This window comes from Microcaecilia unicolor, chromosome 8, assembly GCF_901765095.1.
Source record: "Microcaecilia unicolor chromosome 8, aMicUni1.1, whole genome shotgun sequence".
Classification (NCBI taxonomy): Eukaryota; Metazoa; Chordata; class Amphibia; order Gymnophiona; family Siphonopidae; genus Microcaecilia; species Microcaecilia unicolor.
In genome coordinates, this window is record NC_044038.1 from 47,819,615 (window position 1) to 47,845,393 (window position 25,779).

Sequence of the window (25,779 nt, forward strand, 5' to 3'; positions counted from 1 at the left end):
AGTAGTGCCCTGAGAAAGGCAAGGACAAATCAAACTCGGGTATACATATAAAGTATCACATACCATGTAAAATGAGTTTATCTTGTTGGGCAGACTGGATGGACCGTACAGGTCTTTATCTGCTGTCATTTACTATGTTACTGTGTAGCCCAGGTTACTACATTTTAGTGAATCATCCCCTTCATGATCTGGCTATCTGCCTGCTGGAAACTGGAAAGAGGCAACCCATTAATTTTACACAGAGCACCAACCTGAGTCAGGTTTGAAGAACTGACCTAAAGACAAAAGGCTCTGTTAACACTCTAATAATTCACCTGAGGCATTCAGTCCCTTAAGGTTTCCAATAGATGTACTCAGGGGTGTGCTGGTAAATTTTTAACAGGCTCTTTCTCCGGACGTAGCCAGCTCTGCATTTGGAAGAGCCAGGGGTGGCTGGGGGGGGGGGGGGTGGAGCAACACTTGCCTCTCTCTCCTCCCTCCCTTCGTGTGGGCATGCTAGGCATACCTTTACTGGCAGCCAATAAATGGACTGCCACCACTCCCAACGTCTTGCTCTGAGCAGCATGCTGGAACTTCTCTCACATGCTCGAGAAGTCCCAGCCTGCTGCCCAAAGCTGGAAACAAGGAACGGGGAGCAGCAGTAGTCTATTTACTTGGCTGGCAGGGCTCAGCATTCCCACCAGCAAAGTAAAAGATAATTCAGCAGGGGGCCCAAGCCCATATTTTGGGAGCCAGTTGTTAAAGTAGCCATGGAGGGCCCTAATTTAACAACCGGCTCCCAAAATTCTTAAAAACTTAACAACCGGCTCTTGCAAGCCTGTGAGAGCCTGCTGCAGCACACCACTGGATGTACTGTATGTTTAAACAGTTTGAAAAGAATACGGTTAAGGTGAAGTTCAGTACTCTTGTACATAATTTTCCCAGGATTGCATGTTTGAAACCTCTGGATGCTGTGAACAGGGAGGGTCACTAAACCTGCCTCTGGTTCTTTGTTGCAGGTGTCCTTTGGCTGTCGGTAGTGTCAGAAGTATTGTACATCATGCTGTTAGTCGTCGGATTCAGTCTTATGTGCCTAGAGCTCTTTCACTCAAGTAACGTGATAGATGGGCTCAAGCTCAATGCGTTTGCTGCCGTCTTCACTGTGCTTTCAGGTAAAGTAAGTTTTGTTTTTCAAATCCAGCTGAAGTATCCCAAGGCAAAATAATAGAGCTAAACCTTCTTAAAGCATGCTTCTGTGAATGATCATTTTTTATCCATATAGGGGGCCTCCAATTAGGCACCATGGGGGTGTGAGGTAAGAGCTTATTCTTTAAAGAAACCTAGGCACCTCGATTAAATTACAGGACACTAGTGGAACTGAAGTAAGTGTGAGCATCTGAATGTGGCTGCTGCCTGAGTCACGTAGGGGAAAACTCTATAAACGACACTCAAAATTTGGTGCTGAAAAGATTTGCCACTGATCGGTATTCTATATCAGGTGTTCCATGATCAGCACCCTTAATCACTCCTGTCAAGGGGTGGCCATTATGATGTCAACTTCAGAACCCGGGGAAAAAAACATGCCTCCACCTGATCCATGTCCAGAACAGGGTCACTGGACATGGGTGGCTGGAGGGGGGGCAGGGGAGAGAGGAGGGTTGCTGGACATGGGTGGCTGGAGGGGGACAGGGGAGAGAGGAGGGTCGCTGGACATGGGTGGCTGGAGGGGGGGGGCTGGGGAGAGAGAAGGTTCACTGGACATGGGTGGCTGCAGTGGGCGCAGGGGGAGAGGAGGGTCGCTGGACATGGGTGGCTGCAGTGGGCGCAGGGGGAGAGGAGGGTCGCTGGACATGGGTGGCTGCAGGGGGAGAAGAGGGTCACTGGACATGGGTGGCTGCAGGGGAGCCGAGGAAAACCTTGCTAGTGCCCGTTTCATTTGAGTCAGAAACAGGCCTTTTTTACTAGTACTATATAATCTTTAGTCCACATTAATTGAGGATACACCTTCATAAAAAAATAGACATATAAATATCTAATAGAAACAAGAGTAAAATACTCTCACTCCTTCTCCCATTAGCATATCTAAGCAAATCCACCCCTAACACTAGCCTGAAGACTGATTCAAGTCTATATTTTGCCCTAAAAGAATTTCTGCATTTGTAGGGGAGCATTGAAATAATATTGGTTTCCCTGGTACCCAGCTAAGCACTTACCCTGGATTCTATACATGGGACCCAAGTGTGGGCACACTCCGCATACAACAGAATCGAATAACGAGCTCAGAAAGATCAATAACTTGGTCCTAACAACCAATTATTGAAGTTGATTGGCGCCCATTAGAATTTGTGCATGCATCTGGCTATGTGCTATTCTATAAGGCAGCGCACCTAACTCCCATAGCATGTAACTCAAAAGGGGGTGTGGCCATGAGATGGGCATGTCAGGGGCATTCCGAAAAGTTGCACGTGTAGTTTTAGAATACTGGGTCATCACCCCCAACTAGGGTGCCAGCCTTTACAACAGGTTTCAGCAGGCGTAAGTATGGCACTAAAAGTTTGGGTGTGGGAATCAGCACTAAGCACGATTATCAAGGGTGTTCGTCCTTTATAGAATTGTGCTTAGCACTGATCTTTTCCAGTGTCCATTTTTAGCATGATTTATAGAATCCAGCCCTGTCAGGGGAAGTACAATAAAAAAGAAGGCACCTATAGCTATCACTTGAGACTTCAACTGCAAAGACTGTCTTCTCCTTTGTGATGCTCTAGACCAGGGGTTCTTAACCCAGTCCTCAGGACACATCCAGCCAGTCAGATTCTCAAGATACCCATTCAACCATTCAACAAGGTATAAAGACACTTAACATGACCACTGCCCCTCATGATCCTTTCCCATCACAATTATTGAGAAAATGTGATACTTTCTTTCTATCATTTTTACATAGCATGATTTCAACCTCTCTTGAGTTACTACTACTACTACTACTACTATTTATCATTTCTAAAGTGCTACTAGATGTACGCAGCACAGTACACTGGACATGAAGAGACAGTCCATGCTCAAAAGAGTTTACAGTCTAACTAGGACAGACAAACAGGACAAATAAGGGAATTACTAAGGTGGGAATGCTGAAAATGGATGCTGAACAAGTGAGTAAGGGTTAGGAGTTAGGGAGGAGTAAGGGAGGAGTGGCCTAGTGGTTAGGGTGGTGGACTTTGGTCCTGGGGAACTGAGGAACTGAGTTCAATTCCCAGCACAGGCAGCTCCTTGTGACTCTGGGCAAGTCACTTAACCCTCCATTGCCCCATGTAAGCCACATTGAGCCTGCCATGAGTGGGAAAGCGCGGGGTACAAATGTAACAACAAAAAAAGCAGCAAAGCAATGGAAGCTAGCTTATATACATTCCACAACAAAGGACGTAACAAAAGACTCTGCTGATACTACAGCAGAGCTACTAATCATGTCCAAAGTTGCTGAAAGTATAATTGCTGACCAACTTACTAACTATTTAGAATGCACTAATGTGTTACACCCAAACTAGACAGGCTTTTGAGCTCATCATTCTACAGAAACTGCTCTACTAAGTATTACAACCTTTATTCAAACTCACTTAGATTCGAACAACACTATCATCTTAATTTCATTAGATTTTAGTGCTGCTTTCAATCTTGTGGATCATACTTTTGAAACAGACTCCAAGAGATAGAAATGCGAGAGACATCTCTGACTTGGTTCTGCTCTTAAGCCTCTGATAGGACAAATATTACATTTTGGAATAATTCCATCTCTTCTTCCTATACTAGTTCCTATGGGGTTCCTCGGGAGTCCATGTTGGCATCGCTTTTTTGTAACATAATTTATGGCACCATTAACACCCTTAATACAATCACGTAATATCACCACTTTTATCTATTCAGGAGAGGTCACTACATTAGAAAATGTTGGACTTATTCTGGTCCCAGGGGGAAGCTTTCTGACCTAAAAGGGAGTTAGAAGCTTCCCCGTTATTAACCACTGGCGGAGTCCTCTGTACCAAATGTTTATCCATAGGGCCAATTATGGTCAGTTTAGCAGAAGAAAGATGTTTAAAATTTATCTTTTGTCTTGTCCATACCACTTCAATCCAGCAGAGTTTTCTGCCTCCTCTGGACTCCAAAGTGGTGTGAAATTTTGGCCACACCCCTTCAATCATGCCCCTGTGGCTATCATCACAGTTCAACTGCTTTTAGAGACCACTCCAGAGCTTTGGGTGATGTCAGCACATTGATCCTGCCTCCTCCAATAGTATTGCCCTCGAGGGGGAGATGTCGCAACACCACCAGGGTAAGATGGAAAGCTGCAGGCCCAAATGGATGGTCACACTGACAAAAAGTTATAGAAATATGTGAAACTGACAAAGATGACTACCAGGAAAAAGTACAAAATGGAGTGTGACACAAAACTTTACCAGCACTACAGATGCAGAAAGGATTCAATAAGTCATAACTCACTCACAGCTACAAGTGTTACTAACTTCTGCTTGAAAAAATATTCATGTTTCTGACAAAGATTAACACAGAGAAAAGCTTGCAAGAAAGAGACCTTCATAAAGTTATTGATCAGGAAAGGGATGGCTTAGTGAAAAATATTCTCCGAGGCCAAGCAATCCTTTGTATTCTCACAGCTGAGTGACATCATCAGCACCGAAAGACCGTGATGCCCAAAAAGCATAAGCATTGATCCTCATCAACGGCACGCCAGTACCCAAGAAGCACCTGCACCAGGAGAAGCTCTCCCCCCTCTTTGGAAGAGGTGCCAGTGCGCAATTCTCTAGGCAGCCAGGTCCATGCTACCGGTTCGATACTGATGCCTTCTCAGGCTGCGTCACCCTGGCTTCCTCTCCTTTGCCGATGCCTAACTTTGAGTGGTTTTGAGCCATGCTCAGAGAGAAGATGGTGCAGATGCTGCAGCTGCAAACCGCTCAAGCATCAAGGGAGCTTGTGCCAGCTGCATATCAGCCCCATATTATTCCTGAGGCTCCATCCATGCCTGTGCAGAGGTCCTCAATGCCGGCCCCTCGAAAGGAGTTGACATCAACATTGTCATATACAGTACCGTTCTCGACATCGAGGGAGGAATCTTCCCCTGAGTCTCAGGGTAGGGCTGTACCTCAGCACTCTTTGGGGCATGGGTATTGTTCCACTGAACCTAGGCAAGCACAAACTCACTCAGACAGGTCCAAGTACAGTGAGCAGTCTGAATGGGACCATTCATGGGACTCAGAAGAAGATCCTCAATACTTCCCGGAGGAGGAGTCTTATGGGATACCTTCTGACCCCTCCCCACCTCAAGTGAGATGTAAATCTCCCAAGGGTGTCTCTTTCACCATTTTTGTCAGGGAGATGGCTTCTGCCATCCCATTTAAGTTATAGACAGAGGAAGAGCCCAGGGCAGAAATGTTAACTGTCTTCGACTACAAGTCTCCTCCTAAGGAAGGGGTCACGGTACCATTGCACCCCATCTTTAAAGATGCAGTGATGAAGAACTGGGAATCTCCCCTCTCAGTGCAGGTCACACCTAAGAAGGTGGATACACAGTATAGTATCCAGAAGACTCCTCAAATCTGCCCTCAAACAAGCTAAGAGTTCCAGTACTCATGCCTCAGCACCCCCAAGTAGAGAGGCTTGGACAGTAGACTTATCTGGGAGGAAATCTTTTCAGGCCTCAAAACTCTTTTGACATAGCTTCCAGACTCTCTGCCGTGAGTGTGGGATGCACAGACTCTCATGGCTACATGTCTCTGACCTAGAGCCAGCGGTTCTATTTGGAGATAAGGTAGAAGAGGTCACTGACCTTAAAGAAACATACTGATACCATCCAAACCCTGTCTTGGCACCCTCCAGCTGAAACCTCTTTCTCACAGAGATATTTGAGCGGGCCTAGGTGGCAACCATACTACTCTCAAAGGAGTAGGTTTCTGCTGCCTTCTCACTCTGCCAGAACCCCCAGGCCCAGCATTCTCAGCCTCACCAGTCCCACCCTCAGAGGCCCCATCTGGCACCCAGTCGAAGCAAGGGATGAGCTTTTGACTGGCTCCAGGAGAGCATAGCCACTTGCAATGAAAGTGGTATAGCAAGTTTAATAAACAATAAATAAAAATCCCAGATGGCTTACCAGTAGGAGGGAGGCTGAAGTTTTACCAACACAGGTGGCCCCTTGTAACCTCCGATCAGCGGGATCTTCAAATAGTCTGTCTCAGTTACACCCTGCATTGCCATCAAAGACCACCAAATTGCCTACTGAAAGCATCGTACATCCGCTCTCAGGACAAGTAGGTACTTTTAGAGGACATCTCCACCCTTTTACAGGCCAATGTGGTCAAACCCATGCCACCAGGGGAAGAAGGGAAGGAATTCTATTCCAGGTACTTCTTCATGCCCAAAAAGACGAGGGGGGGGGGGTGGTTCGTCCCATCTTAGACCTAAGGACCCTGAACAAATTCCTGGTCAAACAAAAGTTCAGGATGATTTCTCTGGGTATCCTTCTCATGATTCAGGAAAACAATTGGCTATGCTCTCTGGACTTAAAGGATGCCTATATCCACATTTCAATACTTCCCAGCCACAGGAAATATCTCAGATTACAGATAGGGAAACAAAACTACCAGTACCACATTCTGCCATTTGGCCTCACTTCAGCTCCCAGAATATTCACCATACCTAGGGGTAGTTGTGGCGTATTTGCGCAGGCTCAGAGTATGTGTTTCCCTATCTGGACGATTATCTGGTCAAGAGCACATCACAGGAGGGGATGTCGGAGTCAATGCACCTAACTATTAGGGTGTTGGAGCTCCTAGGGTTCATCATAAACTACAACAAGTCCCACCTTCTCCCGGTCCAGCGATTGGGGTACATAGGAGCCCTGCTCGATACATTGCAAGCTTGGGCTTTTCTTCCACAAGCGAGAGCAGAGACTTGATAACCTTACAAGTCTGAAGAAGCAAGCAGGTCACAGCTCGGCAAATGTTGAGATTGATGGGCCACATGGCCTCAAAATGTACGTCACTCCCTTGGCACATCTCCACTTGAGAGAGGCCCAGTAGACCCTAGCTTCCCAGTGGTCTCAGGAGGCTGGGAATCTAGCAGATATTATCCACCCAGACCCACCTGTAGCTACGCCACTGATTATTGGAGCCAATCATGCACATAAACACTGCTGTTCTACAAACTAGGTGTACAATTGGTGCCTAATTTAGACACCAGCTTATAGAATTGCCTTCATAGTGCATAAATGCAAGTAGCATGCATAGGGAGATGTGCATGTGTGGCGCACGAACATTTACATGCATAAGTTATAGAATACATATCATTTATGCTATTGACATGGCATAAGTGAAAGCACCTAAATGATAGTACATACATGCTGACTTGCACTAGTATTTTATAACAGAACCTGGGAGTCCAGATGTCCTCATAGTATTTGTGCTCATTTCCCCATAATTTGTGCTTATTTCCCCATATCACGTGACAACAATGAATTCAACAATCCCCATGGTGGTATTAATACATTTAATCAGACAAGTAGGCCAGTGGTCAGCTAGTCCCCTAAGGATACTAGTCCTAGAAGCAGACATGGTTAATGGATATTTTATTGAAGAATCAAATAAAAATCAAGCCGAACATGATCATGTTGCACCCAGCAAAGGCTGCCAGAGACACCCCTGGAGTTTGGAGGTCTTGTATTGCCTATGGTGAAGTGAAAGGTTCACACCATAAGGTAATATTTTAGCCCCTGAAGCAGCCTTTGCCAGGTGAAGCACGGCCATGTCAGGTTTCATTTTATATTTGATTCTTCAATAGTATACCAGAGTCTGTAACACCTCTCTGGTACTATGTAAGCCACATTGAGCCTACAAATAGGTGGGAAAATGTGGGATATAAATGTAACAAATAAATAAAATACATTTATTTTATCCTCCATTAACTGTGTCTGCTTCTATGACTCCCATACATCTAACCAGACTACTTCTCATGAGCTTACCATTCTAGGTGCCAGGACACCATAATCAGTGAGATCCGTTAAATATCTGGGTCTGCAGCCAGTATTAGTCTGGCCCAGTACTTGATCGATGTCAGGCTTTCTTCAGAGACTGGAGGTATGAGCAACTGCCAGACCACTGCACACTTACCCACAATCCTCCTCTTCATTATTCATGCTCCATCTCTGAGCAGTCTGATTCCAGACTTTAAAGAACTGACCCTATAAAGTAAAAGGCATGTTTGGAAAAATACAAAGAATATGGCATTTCTGCCTGCGCATGAGCAGAAGGCAGCTAGAAAACACCAAAGGGGTTCAAGGTGAAGAAAAGAATAAAACACAAGCAAACACCGCTGGCGTGCTTTCTGACACCTGCGCCCTCTGAAGACAGAAAGCCATTAAACTTCAGCATGGCTTCACATTTATGATTTCAGTGGACAAGTCTGAACCTCATCCAGATGGCAAAGTGGAAAGGTGTTAGCACAAAATATCACATCCATCCAAACAGGGAAATTAAGAATAATTTGTACTAGAGGAAGGCTCAGGTGGAGCAGGTGCAAGAAATTGCACTGGGGATTAGATGTGTCATCTTGCTCCTGTCTGTTCTGTTTGTTAGATGTCTGAAGTCTGATGAATGATGGGTACGGCATCCTGCTGTATAATGCACTTCAGCCTTCACAATATGGATCACTTGAGGTTGTTTTCCTGAAGGATACTATGTCTTATATTTTATTATTTACTGAAATCTAGGCTTTCTTAATGAGGACCCTTTTCTCCCACCTTTTTGTTTTTTTAATAAAAAGGTGGGAGAAAGGGGTCTTCATTTGGAAAGCCTAGATTTCAGTAAATAATAAAGTTAAGGAACTCCAGATACCTTTTTTAATAAAAAGGTGTCTGGAAATCCTTAACTTTTGCAAAGCATAACCACCTTCCCTAGCTACTGTAATTAAAGCAGACCAGCACTCATTTGTACAGTTAATTAATGTATCCTTCCATCTGGGAGAGAAGCATTTTTGTCCATGTCAGGTGTTCATCCTTTTGAAATCATCACAGAATGCGCTGTGGGAAACCCAGGTTTAATTCTTAGATCCCATTCCTGCTCTTTGGGTCTGCTGGGAATCAGTAGCGTAGTCAGATTGAGAGCGCGGGGGGAGCCGAGAACGGATTGCTGCCGGCGCTGGCGTGTATTTTAAATGTGACAGATCTTGTGAAAAATAGGCGCCGGTGCTGGCGGAAGTCCATTTGGAGGAACAGCCATTCCCCTGGTGACCCACTTAGCTACGCCTCTGCTGGGAAAACGCCAAGTAGAAAAAAGTAGAGCAACGGAACCTCTCACAGATGGTGTTCAGAATAATGTTTATTAAAAATTCTTCTGAAACAATGAGAAAGACCCGGCTCAATTTGCCTTCTCTTTGCATCTGGTCCTTTGGGAAGAAAATGTGTCCTGGTCATCACACAAAACTATACTACTTATTGAGGGGCCCTTTTACAGAGCAGTGTTAAGCCCACCAAGGGCTTACCTCCGGCCCAACGCAGGCGCCAGTGGTAGTTCCACCCCCAGCACGCGGAATTTCCAGCACTATTTCTGCAGGGGGTTACCTGGCGGTAAGTGCTCCCCCCTCCCATAGCCACGCGATAAGTGCAGTCGTGCTGCACGGCCATTTCTTTTTTTGCCCTTTTATGCACTGCAGTAAAAAAGGCTCAGCGTGTGGCAAAAATGGCTCCTTTTACCGCTGAATATCCACAGTTCATGCACGTGTTAGGTTCTGGAGGGGACCATAGTTTGTAGGTAATAAAAGAAAAGGGGGGGGGCTAAATTAGAGGAAACAACAAACGGAGATGGTGGCCTCAGTGAAGACCTCTGGAGTCTCCAATAAATACTCCGCCCTTGTCATCAGTGGCAGTGAGTGGGGTTGAAGAAAGTTCCAATGAAGCTGAAACTACATGCATAGACTACCTCTACTTCAGCAAGCAGGTGAAAGCTTGGCTCTTCAACCAAGCCTTTAACGGAAGAAGTAACTAACTTGTTAGTCTCACTCACACACACAAGGATTGTCTTGGGCTGCACATACTGCAGCGGGACATGTTTATCCACTCCTACCCTAGCTGAGATAATATTTAACCATCTCTCTGACCTCACGTGCAACTTTCTTCAAATCAATCACCTTTCTTTCTAATTCTTCCTACTTTCTTACTCATCTATATGTTACAACTTTGCCTAACCCTTCACTACCAATTATAATGTTCTAGTACATATTTGTGTTGTCATTGCAAGTAGTATACCATGCCATACTTTGTATTGTTGTTCGAATATTTTTACTGCTCTAATTGCCTCTTGCTCATGTTTGATCTATTCTTACTGTACACCGCCTTGAGTGTTTAGAGAAAGTTACCTATCTGAATCATCTTTAAAATATAAAAATTGTGTCGGCACTGCTACCATTGCTGCATGTTCCCCAGTAACTCCATAGAAAGATGCAGTGGCGTAGGAAGGGGGGGGGCGGTCCGCCCCGGGTGCACGTCGCTGGGGGGGTGTTGGCTCCGCTGGTTCCCTGCTCTCTCTGCCCCGGAACAGGTTACTTCCTGTTCCGGGGCAGAGAGAGCAGGGAACCAGCAGAGCCGACGCAGCTCCCAGCGACATGCACTCGGGGCGGTTCGGCCCTCCCGCCCATCCCTCATCGCTTTCCCTCATAAGTACGTACTCCGGGGGGGTGCACTCCGGAGGGGGGAGGGTGCGCCGTGCTGCACCTGGGGGGGGGGGATGCGCAGCGGCGACCCGCCCCGGATGTCAGCTGCCCTTGCTACGGCACTGGAAGGATGACAATTTAATCTAGCCTCAGACTTACACTTCTTATCCCAATATTCTGTAGGTCAGCAAGCAGGGCAAAGAGATATACAGTGTCTGTGTACCTCATGCTGGTCGTGGGGTACGCCTTGGCCACCCTGGTTTTCAGGATATCCAGAATGAATATGCTTGAGATAGATTTGTGTGCATTACTTCTGCTGCATGTAATTCTATTTTGTGCATATTCAATGCAGGTATCTTGAAAGCCAGGCTGGCTGAGGATACTCTAGACCTGGCTTGAGAAACATTGGTATAATTGGGGCTTCTGAGGGGTTTTTTTTAGAGGGGGAGGGGTTAATATGGCATGCAGCAGAGCCTGATAGATACTTTTAGCAGCACTGACTTCTTGCACCAGCCAATATTTGTGGGTGGCATAACTACATCCACAGTTGTCATTCAAAAACTGTGGACGTGCTCTGTTGACAGGAAGTCAGCCCTGCCTAGAGCTCCTGTCAAGATCTGCAGCTTGCCAAATTAAAAATCCCCAAATTAAAAGCACCAACAATAATTAAAAGATTATGGTGTTGACTAGAAAAACCAGAATAAGCCAATTGCTTTAGTTCCCGCAAGGCCCCAGTTATTAGGGGAGTAGGCCTAGTGATTAAAGCATTGAGCTGAGAACCAGGGAGGTCAGGGTTCCAATTCTACTTCTCTCACTAGTGCTCTGTATAACCTTGCACAAGTTAGGTGAGGGGCACTTCTGTAACTAGGTGTGTATGGGTGTGTGCCCCTTTGTGCGTGCAAGAGCAGAGACAAACAGGACTTATTTGCCTAAGCGCTGTAAGAAGTTGTGTGTGCCCTTTCTTCATTTAACTGCCCCTAGTTATGCCAGGTCTACAGCTGGTGTAACTGCAGGCACCTAAATTGGAGGTGCACCGATACCGGGTTACCCTAGTATTCTATAATGGAATCTGGATGCCCAGATGCCATTATAGAATAGACTCACACCGCATAGCATCAAAGCACACCCCCATCACCTCAGGTACAAACTTAAGGGCTTCTTTTACAAACCGCACTACCGATTCCAGCACTGCAAATGAGAGGAAACCCATAGGAACTGAATGGGCTTCCTCTCATTTGCTGCACCGAGAATCGGTAGCGTGGCTTTGTAAAAGAAGCCCTAAATGTCATTTACTAACGTGTGTTATTAACCAATTAACGCATGTTAATGTGGTTTATAGCACAGGAAATAATGTAAGCCCCATTATTCTCAGTAACCATGCACATAGCATGAATTAAGACACACGAGCCAGTTAATTCATGTTGGTAAATGAAGCCTTTAGAATGTAAGGCCTTTTGGGCTGGGAAATACACTCTGCACCTGAATGTAACTTGCCTTGTGCATGGATTTGTAAGCATGAGTCATCAGGCCTACAAAAAATATGTATAATTACATAGAACACAGGGAAATAAAAGTTCGAACCTCATGTCGCACGGAGGGTCAGCAGTGCATGGGGGGGAGCCTTGGATTAATTGCCTGGGACGCTGCCTGGATCATGCAGAGGGGCAGCTGTGCTAGTTTGAAGTAGCAAAAATGATAGACGGACTGCCAGCATTTTATAGACTCACCACACTAGCGGTATATGGCAATCATTTCTTATCAAGGACTCTTCTACTGATCCATAAGGCCTTGAAAAAAAGAAGTCAGCTTATTTGTCAAATGTGCTTCAGATTTATACCCCCTCATAGAACATTGAGATCTGACAGAATATGTCATCTGCCTATTCCTGCTTTAAGGAAGATTCACCTTGAAGAAACTAGAAAGGGTGTGTTTTCTATTGTGGGACCAAATGCATGGAATCAGCTTCCAGTATAAATTAGGCTAACCTCAGACACAGAAGTAATTAAAAACAAATTTTGAAGAGCTTCTTATATACCAAAATATTTGAAAATGTTATATAAGTCAATTTCTCAACATGCACTCTTCAGCAGCATGGGTTCTTATTCTGTGCTGAGTTTTTATGTGAGATAGTGCTAGGTGATTATTTTTCATTAGACAGCAGAGGAATTGGTAGAGCTTATTCTTATCTAATTGGATGGCATTTTTTTCACTGTTGTGTATGTACTATTTTTCTTCGGATTGTTTGTATGTTTGCAACTGTATAATGCTTTTATGATTATATATGTATAAAGTGATCCGCCTAAGTAGCGGAGCAATATAAATTTAATAAACCATACTTTGGGGCCCTTTTACTGAAGGGCGTTAAACACTTAGGGATAAATTCTATAAATCGCGCCTAAAAAATTGGGCAATGGAAGGTTAACAGTTGGGAGATAGCCTGAGGTAGATCAAAATAGACCAAGGTAACTGGGCAGACTGAGTGGACTAAAGGTTCCTTGAATGCTAACATATATTATGTTGCTATATTTCACAGACAACTGTATCTAGACCTTCACAATCCTTTGAAAAAAGATACGGGATGACATTTAACAGTCCTGATTGGAACAGAGCTTCTGTAGCGCTATATTCATCTTCACAATTAAAAACTGACTTTTTTTGCAAAGGCAACAGTTTCTGTGCCCTTTAGACTGAGGTTTTAAGCCACTTTTCTTAACTGGTTAAGGTTTCAGGCGTATCCCAAACTCATATCTACGTTAGCTGGTGATCATGTTTATTAATCACAATTGCAAAACAGTTCTTACAAAATGATCTTCTGTCTGCAGTTGTTATGGGTTAGCTTATTTGATATACCGCCTAAAAAATGTTATCTAAGCCGTTTACAATAAAAATAATGCCTAACGTAAGGAAACCTAGGTTACAATTTTATCATAAAAACATAAACTAACATATAAAAGGAGGGTAGTTGTACTGGTACAAAAGTTGTGACCTTCCAGCAAGGGGTAAGATCTTCTCTGTCCTTGTACTACAACATTCAAAGAGTATATGGTTTCTGCCTTACAGGTTTGCTGGGAATGGTGGCTCACATGATGTACACCCAGGTTTTCCAGGTAACGGTCAGCCTTGGACCTGAAGACTGGAGGCCACATTCTTGGGATTACGGATGGTCCTTCTGGTAAGCAACTTGTTTATACTAACTGCAATGAAACACCTTTCTGTGCTGAAGCATGTTGCATAATTGTGAGCACACATTTCAGATGGGCACCTAGAAACTTTTAAAGTACACGGAAATCTCCTGAAATGTGTATACTTTTGGATGAATATGCAATCAATCTGTTCATGCAAAAACGTTTCACATATGAAATTTGTGCAGAAACATGAATGTATTAAAAAAACACATGGAAAAAAACATTCAAAAATTGCAAAAACTTTGTCTAAAATGAAGACTAACTGAATATTTTTTGGCCATTCACATCCCTATTAATAATATATAAGTATTATATGGTATTACTGTACGTGGTAGAGAAAAGGTGACATTTCAGCACTCTAGAAAAGAAGTAAGGATTAGTACGATGGAAGAAGACAGTGAGGTTGTTCCAGATTGTTAAGTTTCTGTCGTCAGAGAACACCGATGGAGAATGCAATAAATAAGAAGAAAGCTTTTGAGAAGTAGAATGAATAAAAGTTTGCGTAGAATAAGTAGTCACCAGAACCTTAGTCTGGAGGATTCTGAATAGTAATATTGAAAACTGGATACAGAAAGAATGAAAGAGCAAGTGCATGTTTCTTACAATTAAAGAAAAAAGATTCAGCAGTTTAGAAGGAGCAAGGCATCAACCTCCAAATGTATGATAAGACTTATAAACCATAAATATAATAAAAATAATATAAAATAAATATGTTATATTTATTTATGATGTTAAGAAGTGCTCAGTTCGCACGTCAGTCATTGAAATGACCAGCTGAGTAGAGAACCATCATTGCACCACTTGAGTTCTCAAAAGCGCAGTCTATGCATCTCATTTTTGCCCTATATCAAGGCAAAATGAAATCAGAATAAAGTAAAGCACGCAAACTTCCTAAGATGTTAATATGGGCTGCGTCAGACCCTATAATTAATAAACAACCTGAAATATGCATAAATATATATAAACACAACACAGCAGAATGATTATCACAAAATCACCCTAACGGTGTCCCAGCCCAAGTTTAATGCTGCACAGAACGCTGTGCCTTACTTATCTGAATACTCTTGAATCTTTAATCGGAAACGCTAACATGAGCATGTCACAAAAGAACGTGAGTGGAGCAGGTCAGTACTCAGTCCTGGATTTTCATCCCCCATAACCAAAACATTCAAATTGTAGAAAAAAGAGCAAAAAGCTTCAACAAGGGAATTCAACATTGGGACATTTTTGGGTCTGATATTCAAAAAAAGCTGAGCTCCTATATGCTCCTAAGTTAGAGGCCCTTTTATTAAGCTGCGTTAGGCACTAAAGTGTATCTAATGCAACAAAAAAATTGAGTACCGCGGGATCAGTTGAGGTGCATGCCAGTGGCGTAGCTACGTGGGGCCATGGGGGCCTGGGCCCCCGAAGATGTGGCCCTGGACCCCTCTGCCGACGACCCTCATGACCCCCCCCCCTGCCGCCAACCCACCGTCGCCTACCTTTGCTGGCGGGGGACACCCAACCCCGCCAGCCAACGTCGTCTTCTTCCTTCGTTCTGTTTGAGTCTGACGTCCTGCATGTTGTACATGCAGGACGTCAGACTCACAGAAACAGAATGAAGCCATGCAGATCATCTGCAGGACGAAGCCTTGCAGATCATCTGCAGGACGTCAGACTCAGAAACAGAACGAAGGAAGAAAAGGACCTCGGCTGGCGGGGGGTGGAGTCCCCCGCCAGCAAAGGTAGGTGACGATGGCGGCAGGGGAGGGTTGGCGGCGGGAGAGGGGGTCTAGAGGGTCGTCGGCAGGGGGGGTCAAAGGTGGTGGTGTTGGTGGTGGTGGGGGTCGGCGGCACCGGGGTGGGGGGGGGGCTAAAATGTGCCCCCTTCACCTCGGGCTCTGGACCCCCTCCCGAAAGTCTTGCTACGCCCCTGGTGCATGCTACCCATACACTAAATAATTTTTTGTAACTTTTTTTCTTAAAGGGGCATGTCATGGGCAGAGAGTGGGCTCTTAAATTTGTGCCCTATTTTCAGCCAAACTTAGCAGCCTAAGGGCTTCTTTTACAAAGCCAGGCTAGTGATTCCTGCACTTAGGAAATGAATGGGCTTTCTCTCTTTTGACGCACCAAGAATCAGTAGCGCGGCTTTGTAAAAGAGGCCCTAAATTTTCAGCTGATAACACCTCTTCATTTAGGAGCTTAAAAGTTATGGGCCCAATATTCAAAAAAGGGGAGGGGTCAATATTGAAAGTGATTTAACTGGCCAGAAATGGCTCCTGGCCGGCTACATCGCTTGTGCGTGGCTATCCACGGATATTCAGCGGCACAACTGATTAGCATTACAGGCTGCTAAAATGAAAGCCAGCTCCTTTGTGGGCAGTCTGGAGTGGAGTTGGCACTTATGCAGTTACATGCCTATATTCAGCCCTTAACCACCAAAGTTACCGCTCGTGACTACATTGGGCCAGCAGTAGTTCTGGGTTGCCTTGCGGCAATCCTTTAGTTAAAAAGGCTCCTTAGAGGTCCTTTTACTAAGGCGCTAGAAAGTGGCCAGTGCTGCGGTTTACCACGTGAGTTTGCCAGGTGCTCCATCTACTTTAAAGTGTGGCAGAAAAAGAGCCACAGTTGGGTTTTTTTTAATGGCCACACACTAATTCCCCATTGACGTGTGGCCATTACAGCCAGGAGCCCTTGCCGCCACCTTAGGAGGCAGTAAGGGCTCCTGCGCTACTCCAGTGCTAATCAGGTAGTGCATGATAATGTATCCATTCTACCCAATTAGCACAGGCATGCCTACTTTCCGCCCCCAGACAGGCATCCCACAGCAAAAAATGCACTGATGCTCAAACTACCATGGGACATCTCAGCACATTACACGGTAGTACCCTTTTACTGCCTACCGTGGGCCTACTGCGGCTTAGTAAATGGGCCCCTTGATCGCAGATAGCCGGCCCATAATACCAGATATTCAATGCCAGTGCCCAGACATGGCCCAGCATTGAATATTTGGGAATAACGCCAGCAGCAGCTAAAAAAGAACCCCACCAGAAACGTTGACTCCAGAGCAGTTCTCTACACATTTCTCTCTTCTGAAAGGAAGTGGTGCTGAGTTTTAAAACAGGAGCTGTGTGAATTTGGACATATTGGGAGCAGTGGCGTAGGAAGGGGGGGCGGTGGGGCGGTCCGCCCCGGGTGCATGCCGCTGGGGGGTGTCGGCGCCTCGCTGGTTCTTTGCTCTCTCTGCCCCAGAACAGGTTACTTCCTGTTCCGGGGCAGAGAGAGCAAGGAACCAGCGAGGCGCCAACACCCCCCCCCCCCCCCCAGCGGCGTGCTCTCGGCGGATTGGCCCTCCCACCCGCCCCTCACCGCCTTCCAGGTATGTTCTCGCGGGCGGGGCGGGGGGGTGTTGCGCTACGGAGGGGGGAGGGTGCGTCGCGCTGCACCCGGGGGGGAGGTGCGCAGCGGCGACCCGCCCCGGGTGTCAGCTGCCCTCGCGACGCCACTGATTGGGAGCCAGAGGCTCCCCACTCCTCCTTGTGGTGCCGACAGAAAGCTGGGAAGAGGAAGAGCAGAGGCTGGTGTACAGATCCCGGCAGGAAAGCATGCACAGAAACAAAGCTTGCCTTACCCTCTGACATTCTCTTTTCCTGGTAGAATTGTGTCGCTCTGTTCAGAGCTGGGCAACTGGCACCTGTTCCTCTTCCTTCCCTCCTCCCCTCCTCTGACATTCTGGGCATGCGCTCAAGAGCTGTGCTTAACGCACAACTCTAGAGCGTATGCGCCAGGCACCATCCTCCCCCTAACTTCCAAACAATTTCCTAATGCTCAACACCATGAGCGTGCCTATATTTTCATCTCATTAGGATTGAGCATTAGGGAGTTGCTCTGACGCACTGGTCTGGTGCTGTTCAGTACAGTGCTGGAGTTGTGAGCATTGGGGCCTGAGTGAATCCCTAGTCTCTTAACAAGTACCCAAGATATCATTAACACAAATGTTGATAGCATGATTATCCTCTTTGGATGTATGAGTATAGTCCAGCTTATCCTCACTAGGTATCAGTGGAACTGTTTTAACATGGTTTACTTCTTTTCTATCAAACAGATCATTTAGGGTTGTCACTGCTTCATCAGCTGTGTCCCCTCGCTCAGTGACATTTGGTGTTCCTCAAAGGTCAATTTTGTCCTCACTCCTCTTCAATCTGTTTTTGAACCCTCTTGCTGCACTGATTCAATCAACTGGTATTTAATTTCATTTCTACACAAATGAATTTCTCTTTCTCTTTCCTATGGATCCTTATAATATGACTCTTGGCCCACTTCAGGCCTGTTTTACACTTGTTTCAAATTGGTTAACCGGTCAGAAGCTAGTCCTAAATAAAGAAAAAACAGTGGCATGCTGGTTTTCTGTTCCTTCCATCACCCTGAATCTCTTTGATGTCCCAATTTGCCCGGTCAAATCTTTCTGCTATCTCTGTGTCATCTTTGATTCCCACCTTACTTTTTCTCCTCAAATTTCTGCTGTTTGCAAAACTGGCTATTTTATTCTCCATCAACTATGGTCTGTTCGTAGATACTTTGATACTTCCACTCTCTTATTTTGTCTCTTCTAATTTCACAGCTTGATTATTGTAATATAATCTACATAGGTTCTTCCTACATAAACTTGGAAAGGCTTCAATTAATGCAAATTCAACCATGTTTCTCCCTTGTTTCAAGAACTTCATCGGTTACCTGTAGTAAAACGCATCCTTTTCATGTTACGTACACTCACTTTCAAAGCACACAGGATTGATCTACCAGTCTATCAACTCTTATATTCCATATTTCCCTGTACGACTACTCCGCTCTATTAATGATCACCGTCTTATTCTTCCAAATCCAAAACAAGCCCAGTTAGAATCAACCCGCCATTGGGCTTTTTAATTCAAGGCACCTTTTTGCTAGAACTCTCTTCTGCTTACTATTCGTTTGGAACCATCATATAAAAAGTTTAAGAAACCCCTGAAAACCTGGTTATTTAAACAGGCATTCAATTCAGAAGATTAAAGGGGGTTTAAATTGTCTCCACTGTTTGTTCCTCTTCCCTACCTAATCTCATTTTTTCCTTCCCTATCTGGATTATCCCCTCCCCTTGACACTCTATTTTTGTTTGCTTGTTTGTCACTTGTTTGCTGATTTGTTTATTTTTACTGCTGAATGCCATAATCTGTCCTATCCACACATTGCAGTTCCTTTTAACCTCTCTTCATTTTTGTTTGTTTTTAGATTGTAAACCGCCCAACTCTGCAAGTCAGCTTTGGCGGTATAGTAAGTTTGAATAAACTATTATCTGCCTACTGCTAATTTTTGTCCCTGTGTTAAACTCTATCCTTTGGAATACCCATGTTTTCAGCAGTTAAGTACAGCCAACTAGGCTCACCAGAAAATAATATTAGCCACTCATCAGGGTAGGAGATTTTTACCCCGGGAGATCTAACTGGCTAATTCCTTAGTTATCCAGCTGGTCTCTTTGAACATCAATTCCACAGCATTTTGTATCTTCAACCTACAAGACCTCTCTCCTCTTCAGTCTGTGTCATTATTTCTTTCCAAGATATTTCCACTCTGCTCCTACCTGTGCGTGATAAAACAAAATTTTCTCTAAATAGGGATTAATGATTTTCAGGGGACCTCCTAACCCATCCTATAATTTCTCAGGTCAGTGGCATGGCAGCTAACAAGCAATGTTTCACATTTCAGCAGACTGGCTGATTTCTGACAAATTTGATGAATCATACCAAAGCAAAGGTTAATGCATTTTCTGGCAGTTTTAGGTGAGCAGTAACCTATGCTAGATTTTTTTTCTGTTTTGTGGTAGATTATAACTGTGGCATCCTGGATGCAACATTGATTTTAGTTCCAAGTTGCCTTTTTTTTTTCCACTTTGTTTTGTAGTTCACTGTAGCCTTTGTATTGAAGAACGAGCATCACCACCTAAACAGAGCCCGAGAAAATCAGTTAGGTTGATCACAAATAGGTTTTATTTAGTTGATGCTAATGTCAGTGTTTTGATCAGGAACTTACAGTGAACACCTACTGTATGCGGGGGAATTCTGTAAATGACGCTCAAATTTGGGGACATGCCCAATTTATGTGCACATTATAATTGAATAATGAGCCTGTTAACGTCAATAATTGGGCGCTAACAGTCAATTATTGGCGTCAGTTGGCAACAATTTAGATTTATGCATGCATCTTGTCAAGTGCTATTCTATAAAGATGCACGTGTAAATTCTTTAGGGGCCCTTTTACTAAAGGGTTGGCGTGCAGCAACAGGCTTGCCGTGCTCCAATCCGAAACTACCGCAGGAGCCTGGCAGTAGTTCCCACCCCCAGCGCATGACATTTCCAGTGCTACAAAAATATTTTGAATATTTTTGTAGCACTGGTGCTGGCCCGTGGTAATCGTTGCCCAGAAACTGCTGGGTTAGCGCAGCAGCCTTTACCGCCACATCAGTGGGTGGTGGTAAGTGCTCCGTCTCAAAATGGCTGCACGGTAAGTGATTCACTTACCACACGGCTATTCCTTTTTGCGAAAAAAAGACAGCCTTTTACCTACTGCGGTATAAGGGGGGGCCTCAGCGCACATCAAAACCCACGCTGATGCTTGCACAGGCCCCCCTTTTACTGCAGCTTAGTAAAAGTACCCCCCAGTGTGCAGCTGAAAAGGGGGCAAAGCCGCTGGTATAGAATTCAAGGGATCCAAGCCTAATTTAGGTGTGGGGATTTACACCAGGGTTCAGTTGGTATAAATCGTCTCACCTAAAATGTGGGCACGGATCCCAGCACTACCTATTATTCTACAAACGGCGCCCAACTCAGAGCACTGTTTATAGAATAGCACTCAGCGTGCATTTTTTTTTGGCGCCCATTCACTGAATTTAGTCCACTCTCACTGAAAAAAAATTAATCTTGCAACATAATAAATGTGTAGCTAAGAAAACTGGCATGCAGTGACTAGACTGAAAGTAGTCTATTGCATCATCAGTTAAAATTTGACTTTAATGGCAGGAATACCTAGCAGCCATGCCAGTGGCAGTACTTGGATGGATCAAGATTCCAAAGTATGTGGGCAGTTGCACACACCACACGCACTTTTGCCCATTGATTTTGCACCAGTTCTGAGAGAGTAAATATGAGGGGTAGGGTTGCCAATGAGTCTTCCAACAAGAAACACAGTTATTCATAAATAGCTAACATCATAGATATTTATTCATCAAGTTCGTCACTGAGACTCAACATGAAGCCATGTTTCGGCACAAGCACCTGCTTCAGGAGTCTGCCAGTGCGTTTAAACAAACTTGCTTCTACTTGCATAGAGAAATAAAGCCATTACTGTATGTGTTACCTCTGTGAGAGTTGTAATAAAGCATCAAACGTGGGAGGGCTCCATTATATATGCTAGATACGATATGTATTCCAAAAGGGGATAGGATTGATGCATTACATACATTGTCATTGCATTTTCTGGATCCTACGTGATTACGTTCCAAAACAGCTTTTTCATCCAGTTTTCCCTACCAAGTGTCTGTTATCTCATTACCTCTTCAAATAAGAATGCTAAACATTATCTAATTTTTTGAAAGGTTTAAAAATCTTTCTTCTTTAAGAAATGTTTCAAAATGAGGTGCTGAAGGTTATTGTTTATTAGCATGATGTTCATCCAAGGGATTACTTGGCTCTATTAGGGGTCATTTTACTAAGCCGCGTAGGTACCTACGAGCGACCAATGCGTATCAATTTGGAATTACCACCCAGTTACCGCATGGCCTTGGTGGTAATTTCATTTTTTTATGTGTGTCCACTACACATACTGGAAAATAATTTTTATTTTCTGGCTTATGGCGCTAACCAGGCAGTAAAAGGCATTCTACGCGCATTGACCATTACCACCTGATTAACAAATGAGACCTTACCGCTAAGTGAATGGGTGTCAGTAAGGTCTTAGACCCAAAATGGATGCGTGCCAATTTTTATTTTGCCACACGTCCATTTTCGGCAAAATAGGCCTTTTTTTACTGGCGTGCTGAAAAATGGATAGCGCAGGCCATTTTTTAGCGTACCTTAGTAAAAGGACCCCTTAATTTGGAATCCACATAGGACTTTATGGTATTTGTGGAATATAAGAACATTTGTTTTGTATTGTATAAGAGACATTGCTGGGGCGCGTGACACATAGAATCTTGCTGAAACTGGCTTCGATAACCTTGAAGACAGGATGTTTTATTACAGTGGCTTTAGAGCTGCTGAGGGAAAGCAGAGGCACACATTTACTCGCTATTTATGAGAAGAGATTGGATGTGTTCTTTGTAAGAAAACAATATTCTCCTAGAGTCATGTAATTTGTCAAGGGATCTAGCAGAAACAAAGTAAGGTTCCTATGCAAATTAAAGACAAAGGAAATAGAGGGTCACTGCAGAACTTTGGAGGGGGGAGAAGGGAGGACCTTTTGATATCGTTGATATTTTAAGACAGTGTTAACATGGCTCTTTAATATTTATTTATTTTACGTATTTCTATCCCACCTATTATCTCTGTCGCTTTGTTTGCTTTGTTTATTTGTTTTACAGAAATCAACCAAGGTAAAGAAAGCTGATGTGGTTGGGGACAGTATGTCCAAGTCAGTCCTGTATCACAAATAGCCCTGATTTTCTCCTTCCAGAATGTCCCTCCAGGACTGTGTCTATGTCAGCAGCATGTTTGACTTGTACTGATTTGAAAAAGCATTGGAGAATGTAGGGAAAGCTATGATACTTTGTAAAGGCTGATACAATAAAAAGAAAGACAAGGAATGAGTTTGCAAAATGGCATTTAAAAAGCATGCATTAAAATGTGTAAAGTATAAAAAAAAATTAAGGATGCACTAAAGTGGAAAATATTGCTTACAATCTTTAACAAAATGTTATGTTGGGATTCCTGACTTAGAGGGGCAGTTACTAAGCTGTGAGAAAATATTGTATTTTAGTGCAGGAGTCCCTAACCTGGGTAACGGTTAGTAACTCCTGTGGTAATATGAATAATGTAGCTTCTGTTCAATCTTTCAAACTGTTTTATTCCTGGAAAAAAATAGCATCAGCTTTGAGCTGGGATCATTTTTACTCCACATGAACATTGGGCTGCTAATGTTCGGCTTGGTCCTCGAGGGCAGCTATTTCAAAGGAACCAGTGTGTAAAGCAATCATCCCCGCCCTTTATTTATTTTATTATTAGGATTTATTTACCACCTTTTTGAAGGAATTCACTCAAGGCGGTGTGATTTCCCCCCAACAGATCCCCATACCCACCAATCCCCCCAGACACTAACTTTTGCAAAAAACCCTCCTCCATACATCTGGGCTATCCCTGATATCTAACATGTGGGCACAGGAATGATCTTCTTTAACTCATGCTCCCTAGATTGCCAGCATTAAAATGGTGTCAGTTGACCCCTAATGGTAGTCCTGTGGTACTACTGCTAGTATCAATCTTTTTATGGCCGTAACCCCGTGATTGGCAGCCAAACAAAACTGTGTGACACCCCTGAGGTGTGGAATAATGATGCACCTGTGGAGAACCCACCCAAGTCATGACCCCAAACAGGTTTTGTGATCTCTTTGGGGTCCCGACCCACACTTTAGGGAAGCTCTAGAGGTTAAGCTGCCAAATAAGGGCATGCTCCCTTTAATTAGCAGTAGTACCATGAGACTACCACCAGGGGTTGACTGACACTATTTTTCACACTGGCAGCGTAGTGGTCAGGACGGACTGGGGATAATTTGTGTGCTTCCCCCTCCCTCACTGCTGGTCAACAGGGATAGCCCCAGAAAGTGTCAGGGGTTCCTATGCTTGGGAAGGGTCATGCTGAGGGGATCAGAGGGTTCTGCTGATCCCCTCCCACCTTTACAGAGATTATATTACTTGGATTTGAAATCAAAGCAACAACAAAAGGTTTCAATTCCACAGGATAATCCTGTGGGAACATTGAATGTTACAGATCTTCTGGAACAGTCTATGGAGAATATTGAAACCAGGGCTACTCTGGTGGTGTCATTTGTATTTCTACAAGATAAGGAAGCCTTACTTAGACTACTTTAAAAATATTCATCCAGAATTTAAAGGAAGCAACGTTTCAATATTTCCTGATATTTCTAGATTTCTGGACATGAAACAGAAAACCATTGAGTTAAAAGCATGCTTTCAATTGAGGATTCCTTGTAAATGTATGTTATCATTTAAAGACAAAAGATATGTTTTCTTTGAGCCAGAACAACTTCATAATTTTCTTAATATGCAGAATAATAAGGAACAGACTTAGATATGAAGCAGTCTAATAAATAGGAGTTACCTCCTGCTTAGTTCCTTTTTAATTCCGCAGTTAAACCAACTTCCAATGGTGTTATTATTACATTTTGGTATCTCCTCTCCTTTTTGTGGACTGTTATAACCAATTATGTTGGTTCTGTTCCTTTTCATGATATTTTTTTTCACATATTGGTGTATCTTTTCAAAGATTATCTCTTTGTTATAAATGTATATCTAATAAATATAAAATAAATATCATTCTTCAGTTGATCCTCTGAGATCTGTGTGACAATGGCTGCACCTGCCACTACAAATTGTCCTAGAGTATCAGGCTGGTCATTAATGGCCTGCTGCTCCCAGGGAGGAAAACTAATGCCAACTTAAAACCGGTGTTATTATTCTAGGAATAGCACCGCTTGCAAAGTTAAATATAAGTTACATTATTTATTTGCATAATAATGAGCTGCTGTGCATGTATTGATATCTCATTATTATGTAGCCTGCATCGGTTATATTGTATAACCTACAACTGGTTCCAAACACCTCAGTCAGGCTCTTAACCTATGTATGACATTTTGACCATGTCATCCCACTCCTGGCTCAACATCACTGGCTCCCTATATCCCTCAGAATCCAGCACAAGGTTACTCTTAAGGTTCTTCATTTAAGCATCCCTTTTTATTTGGTCTCTCTGATCATCCCATATATCCCTTCTTGGGCCTTGCATTCTGCTTCTGAACATCATCTCGCTGTTTTTTTCCATCTATCGTTCACATCCTGAGTCAACACAACAATCAGCCTTCTGTTTTACTGCTCCCTTTCTATGGAGTGCCCTTCCTTTCTCTCTCTCTCTCTCTCTCCACATTGAACAATCCTATCAGAAGTTCAGAGTTAAGTTGAAAGCTCATCTCCTTTCCTAGACTTTTGAGGTTCGTTGATGCGGTTAGTACCTCAGTGGGTAGCAATGCTCTCGCCTTGTATGATTGTAGTTCCTTTCAAGTACTTCTCTGATTATTAGTTTTCTAATTGAAAGGCGGTATATCAAATGCCTAATAAACAAAGATAAATATTGTAGTAAAATAATTTATGACTTTGCTATTTAACATGCGCTATTTGCTTAATGCACATTAGTAACTATCCCCCTTAGATGTATAAAATAAAAACTAATGGGTTGAGTCATTCTTAGTCAAGAAGGAAATGTACAACTGTTGATTAAACTACAGGTTTATATATAAAGTACAGAGCTCTTTTCAGACAAGGAAATCAAAACTTGAAAAATTGAGGCCATAATCCAATTAAGATGTCCTAGAGTACAAAAGGAAAAGAATGAGATTTCACGTGTAAGAATTCATTACATAAAACAGTTAATCAGTGCACTTTAGAAATTTAGAAATACTGCACTCTGCTTTGCATCTCAGTCTTTCCGAATAAATTTTAGCATTCTGCCATTTGGATGCCCAGTCTTACAACTTCCTGAGGTCTTCCTGCAATTTTTCACAATCTGTGTGTGTTTTAACTTTGAATAGTTTTTTGTCATCTGCAAATTTAATCACCTCACTTGTTCCCAGATCGTTAATAAATATATTAAATAGCACCAATCCCAGTACAGATCC

At 43.6% G+C, this 25,779-nt stretch overlaps 1 protein-coding gene across 1 annotated transcript in view; it reads left to right on the forward strand.

The window, feature by feature from the left end:
• The window catches only part of GSG1L (GSG1 like), a 244,806-nt gene that overhangs the window by 209,496 nt on the left and 9,531 nt on the right, over nt 1–25,779 (forward strand). The window contains exons 3-4 of the mRNA XM_030212299.1: nt 999–1,151; nt 13,741–13,852. Of these exons, the coding sequence (XP_030068159.1) occupies nt 999–1,151; nt 13,741–13,852 (265 nt within the window). The remainder of the gene's footprint in view (nt 1–998; nt 1,152–13,740; nt 13,853–25,779) is intronic.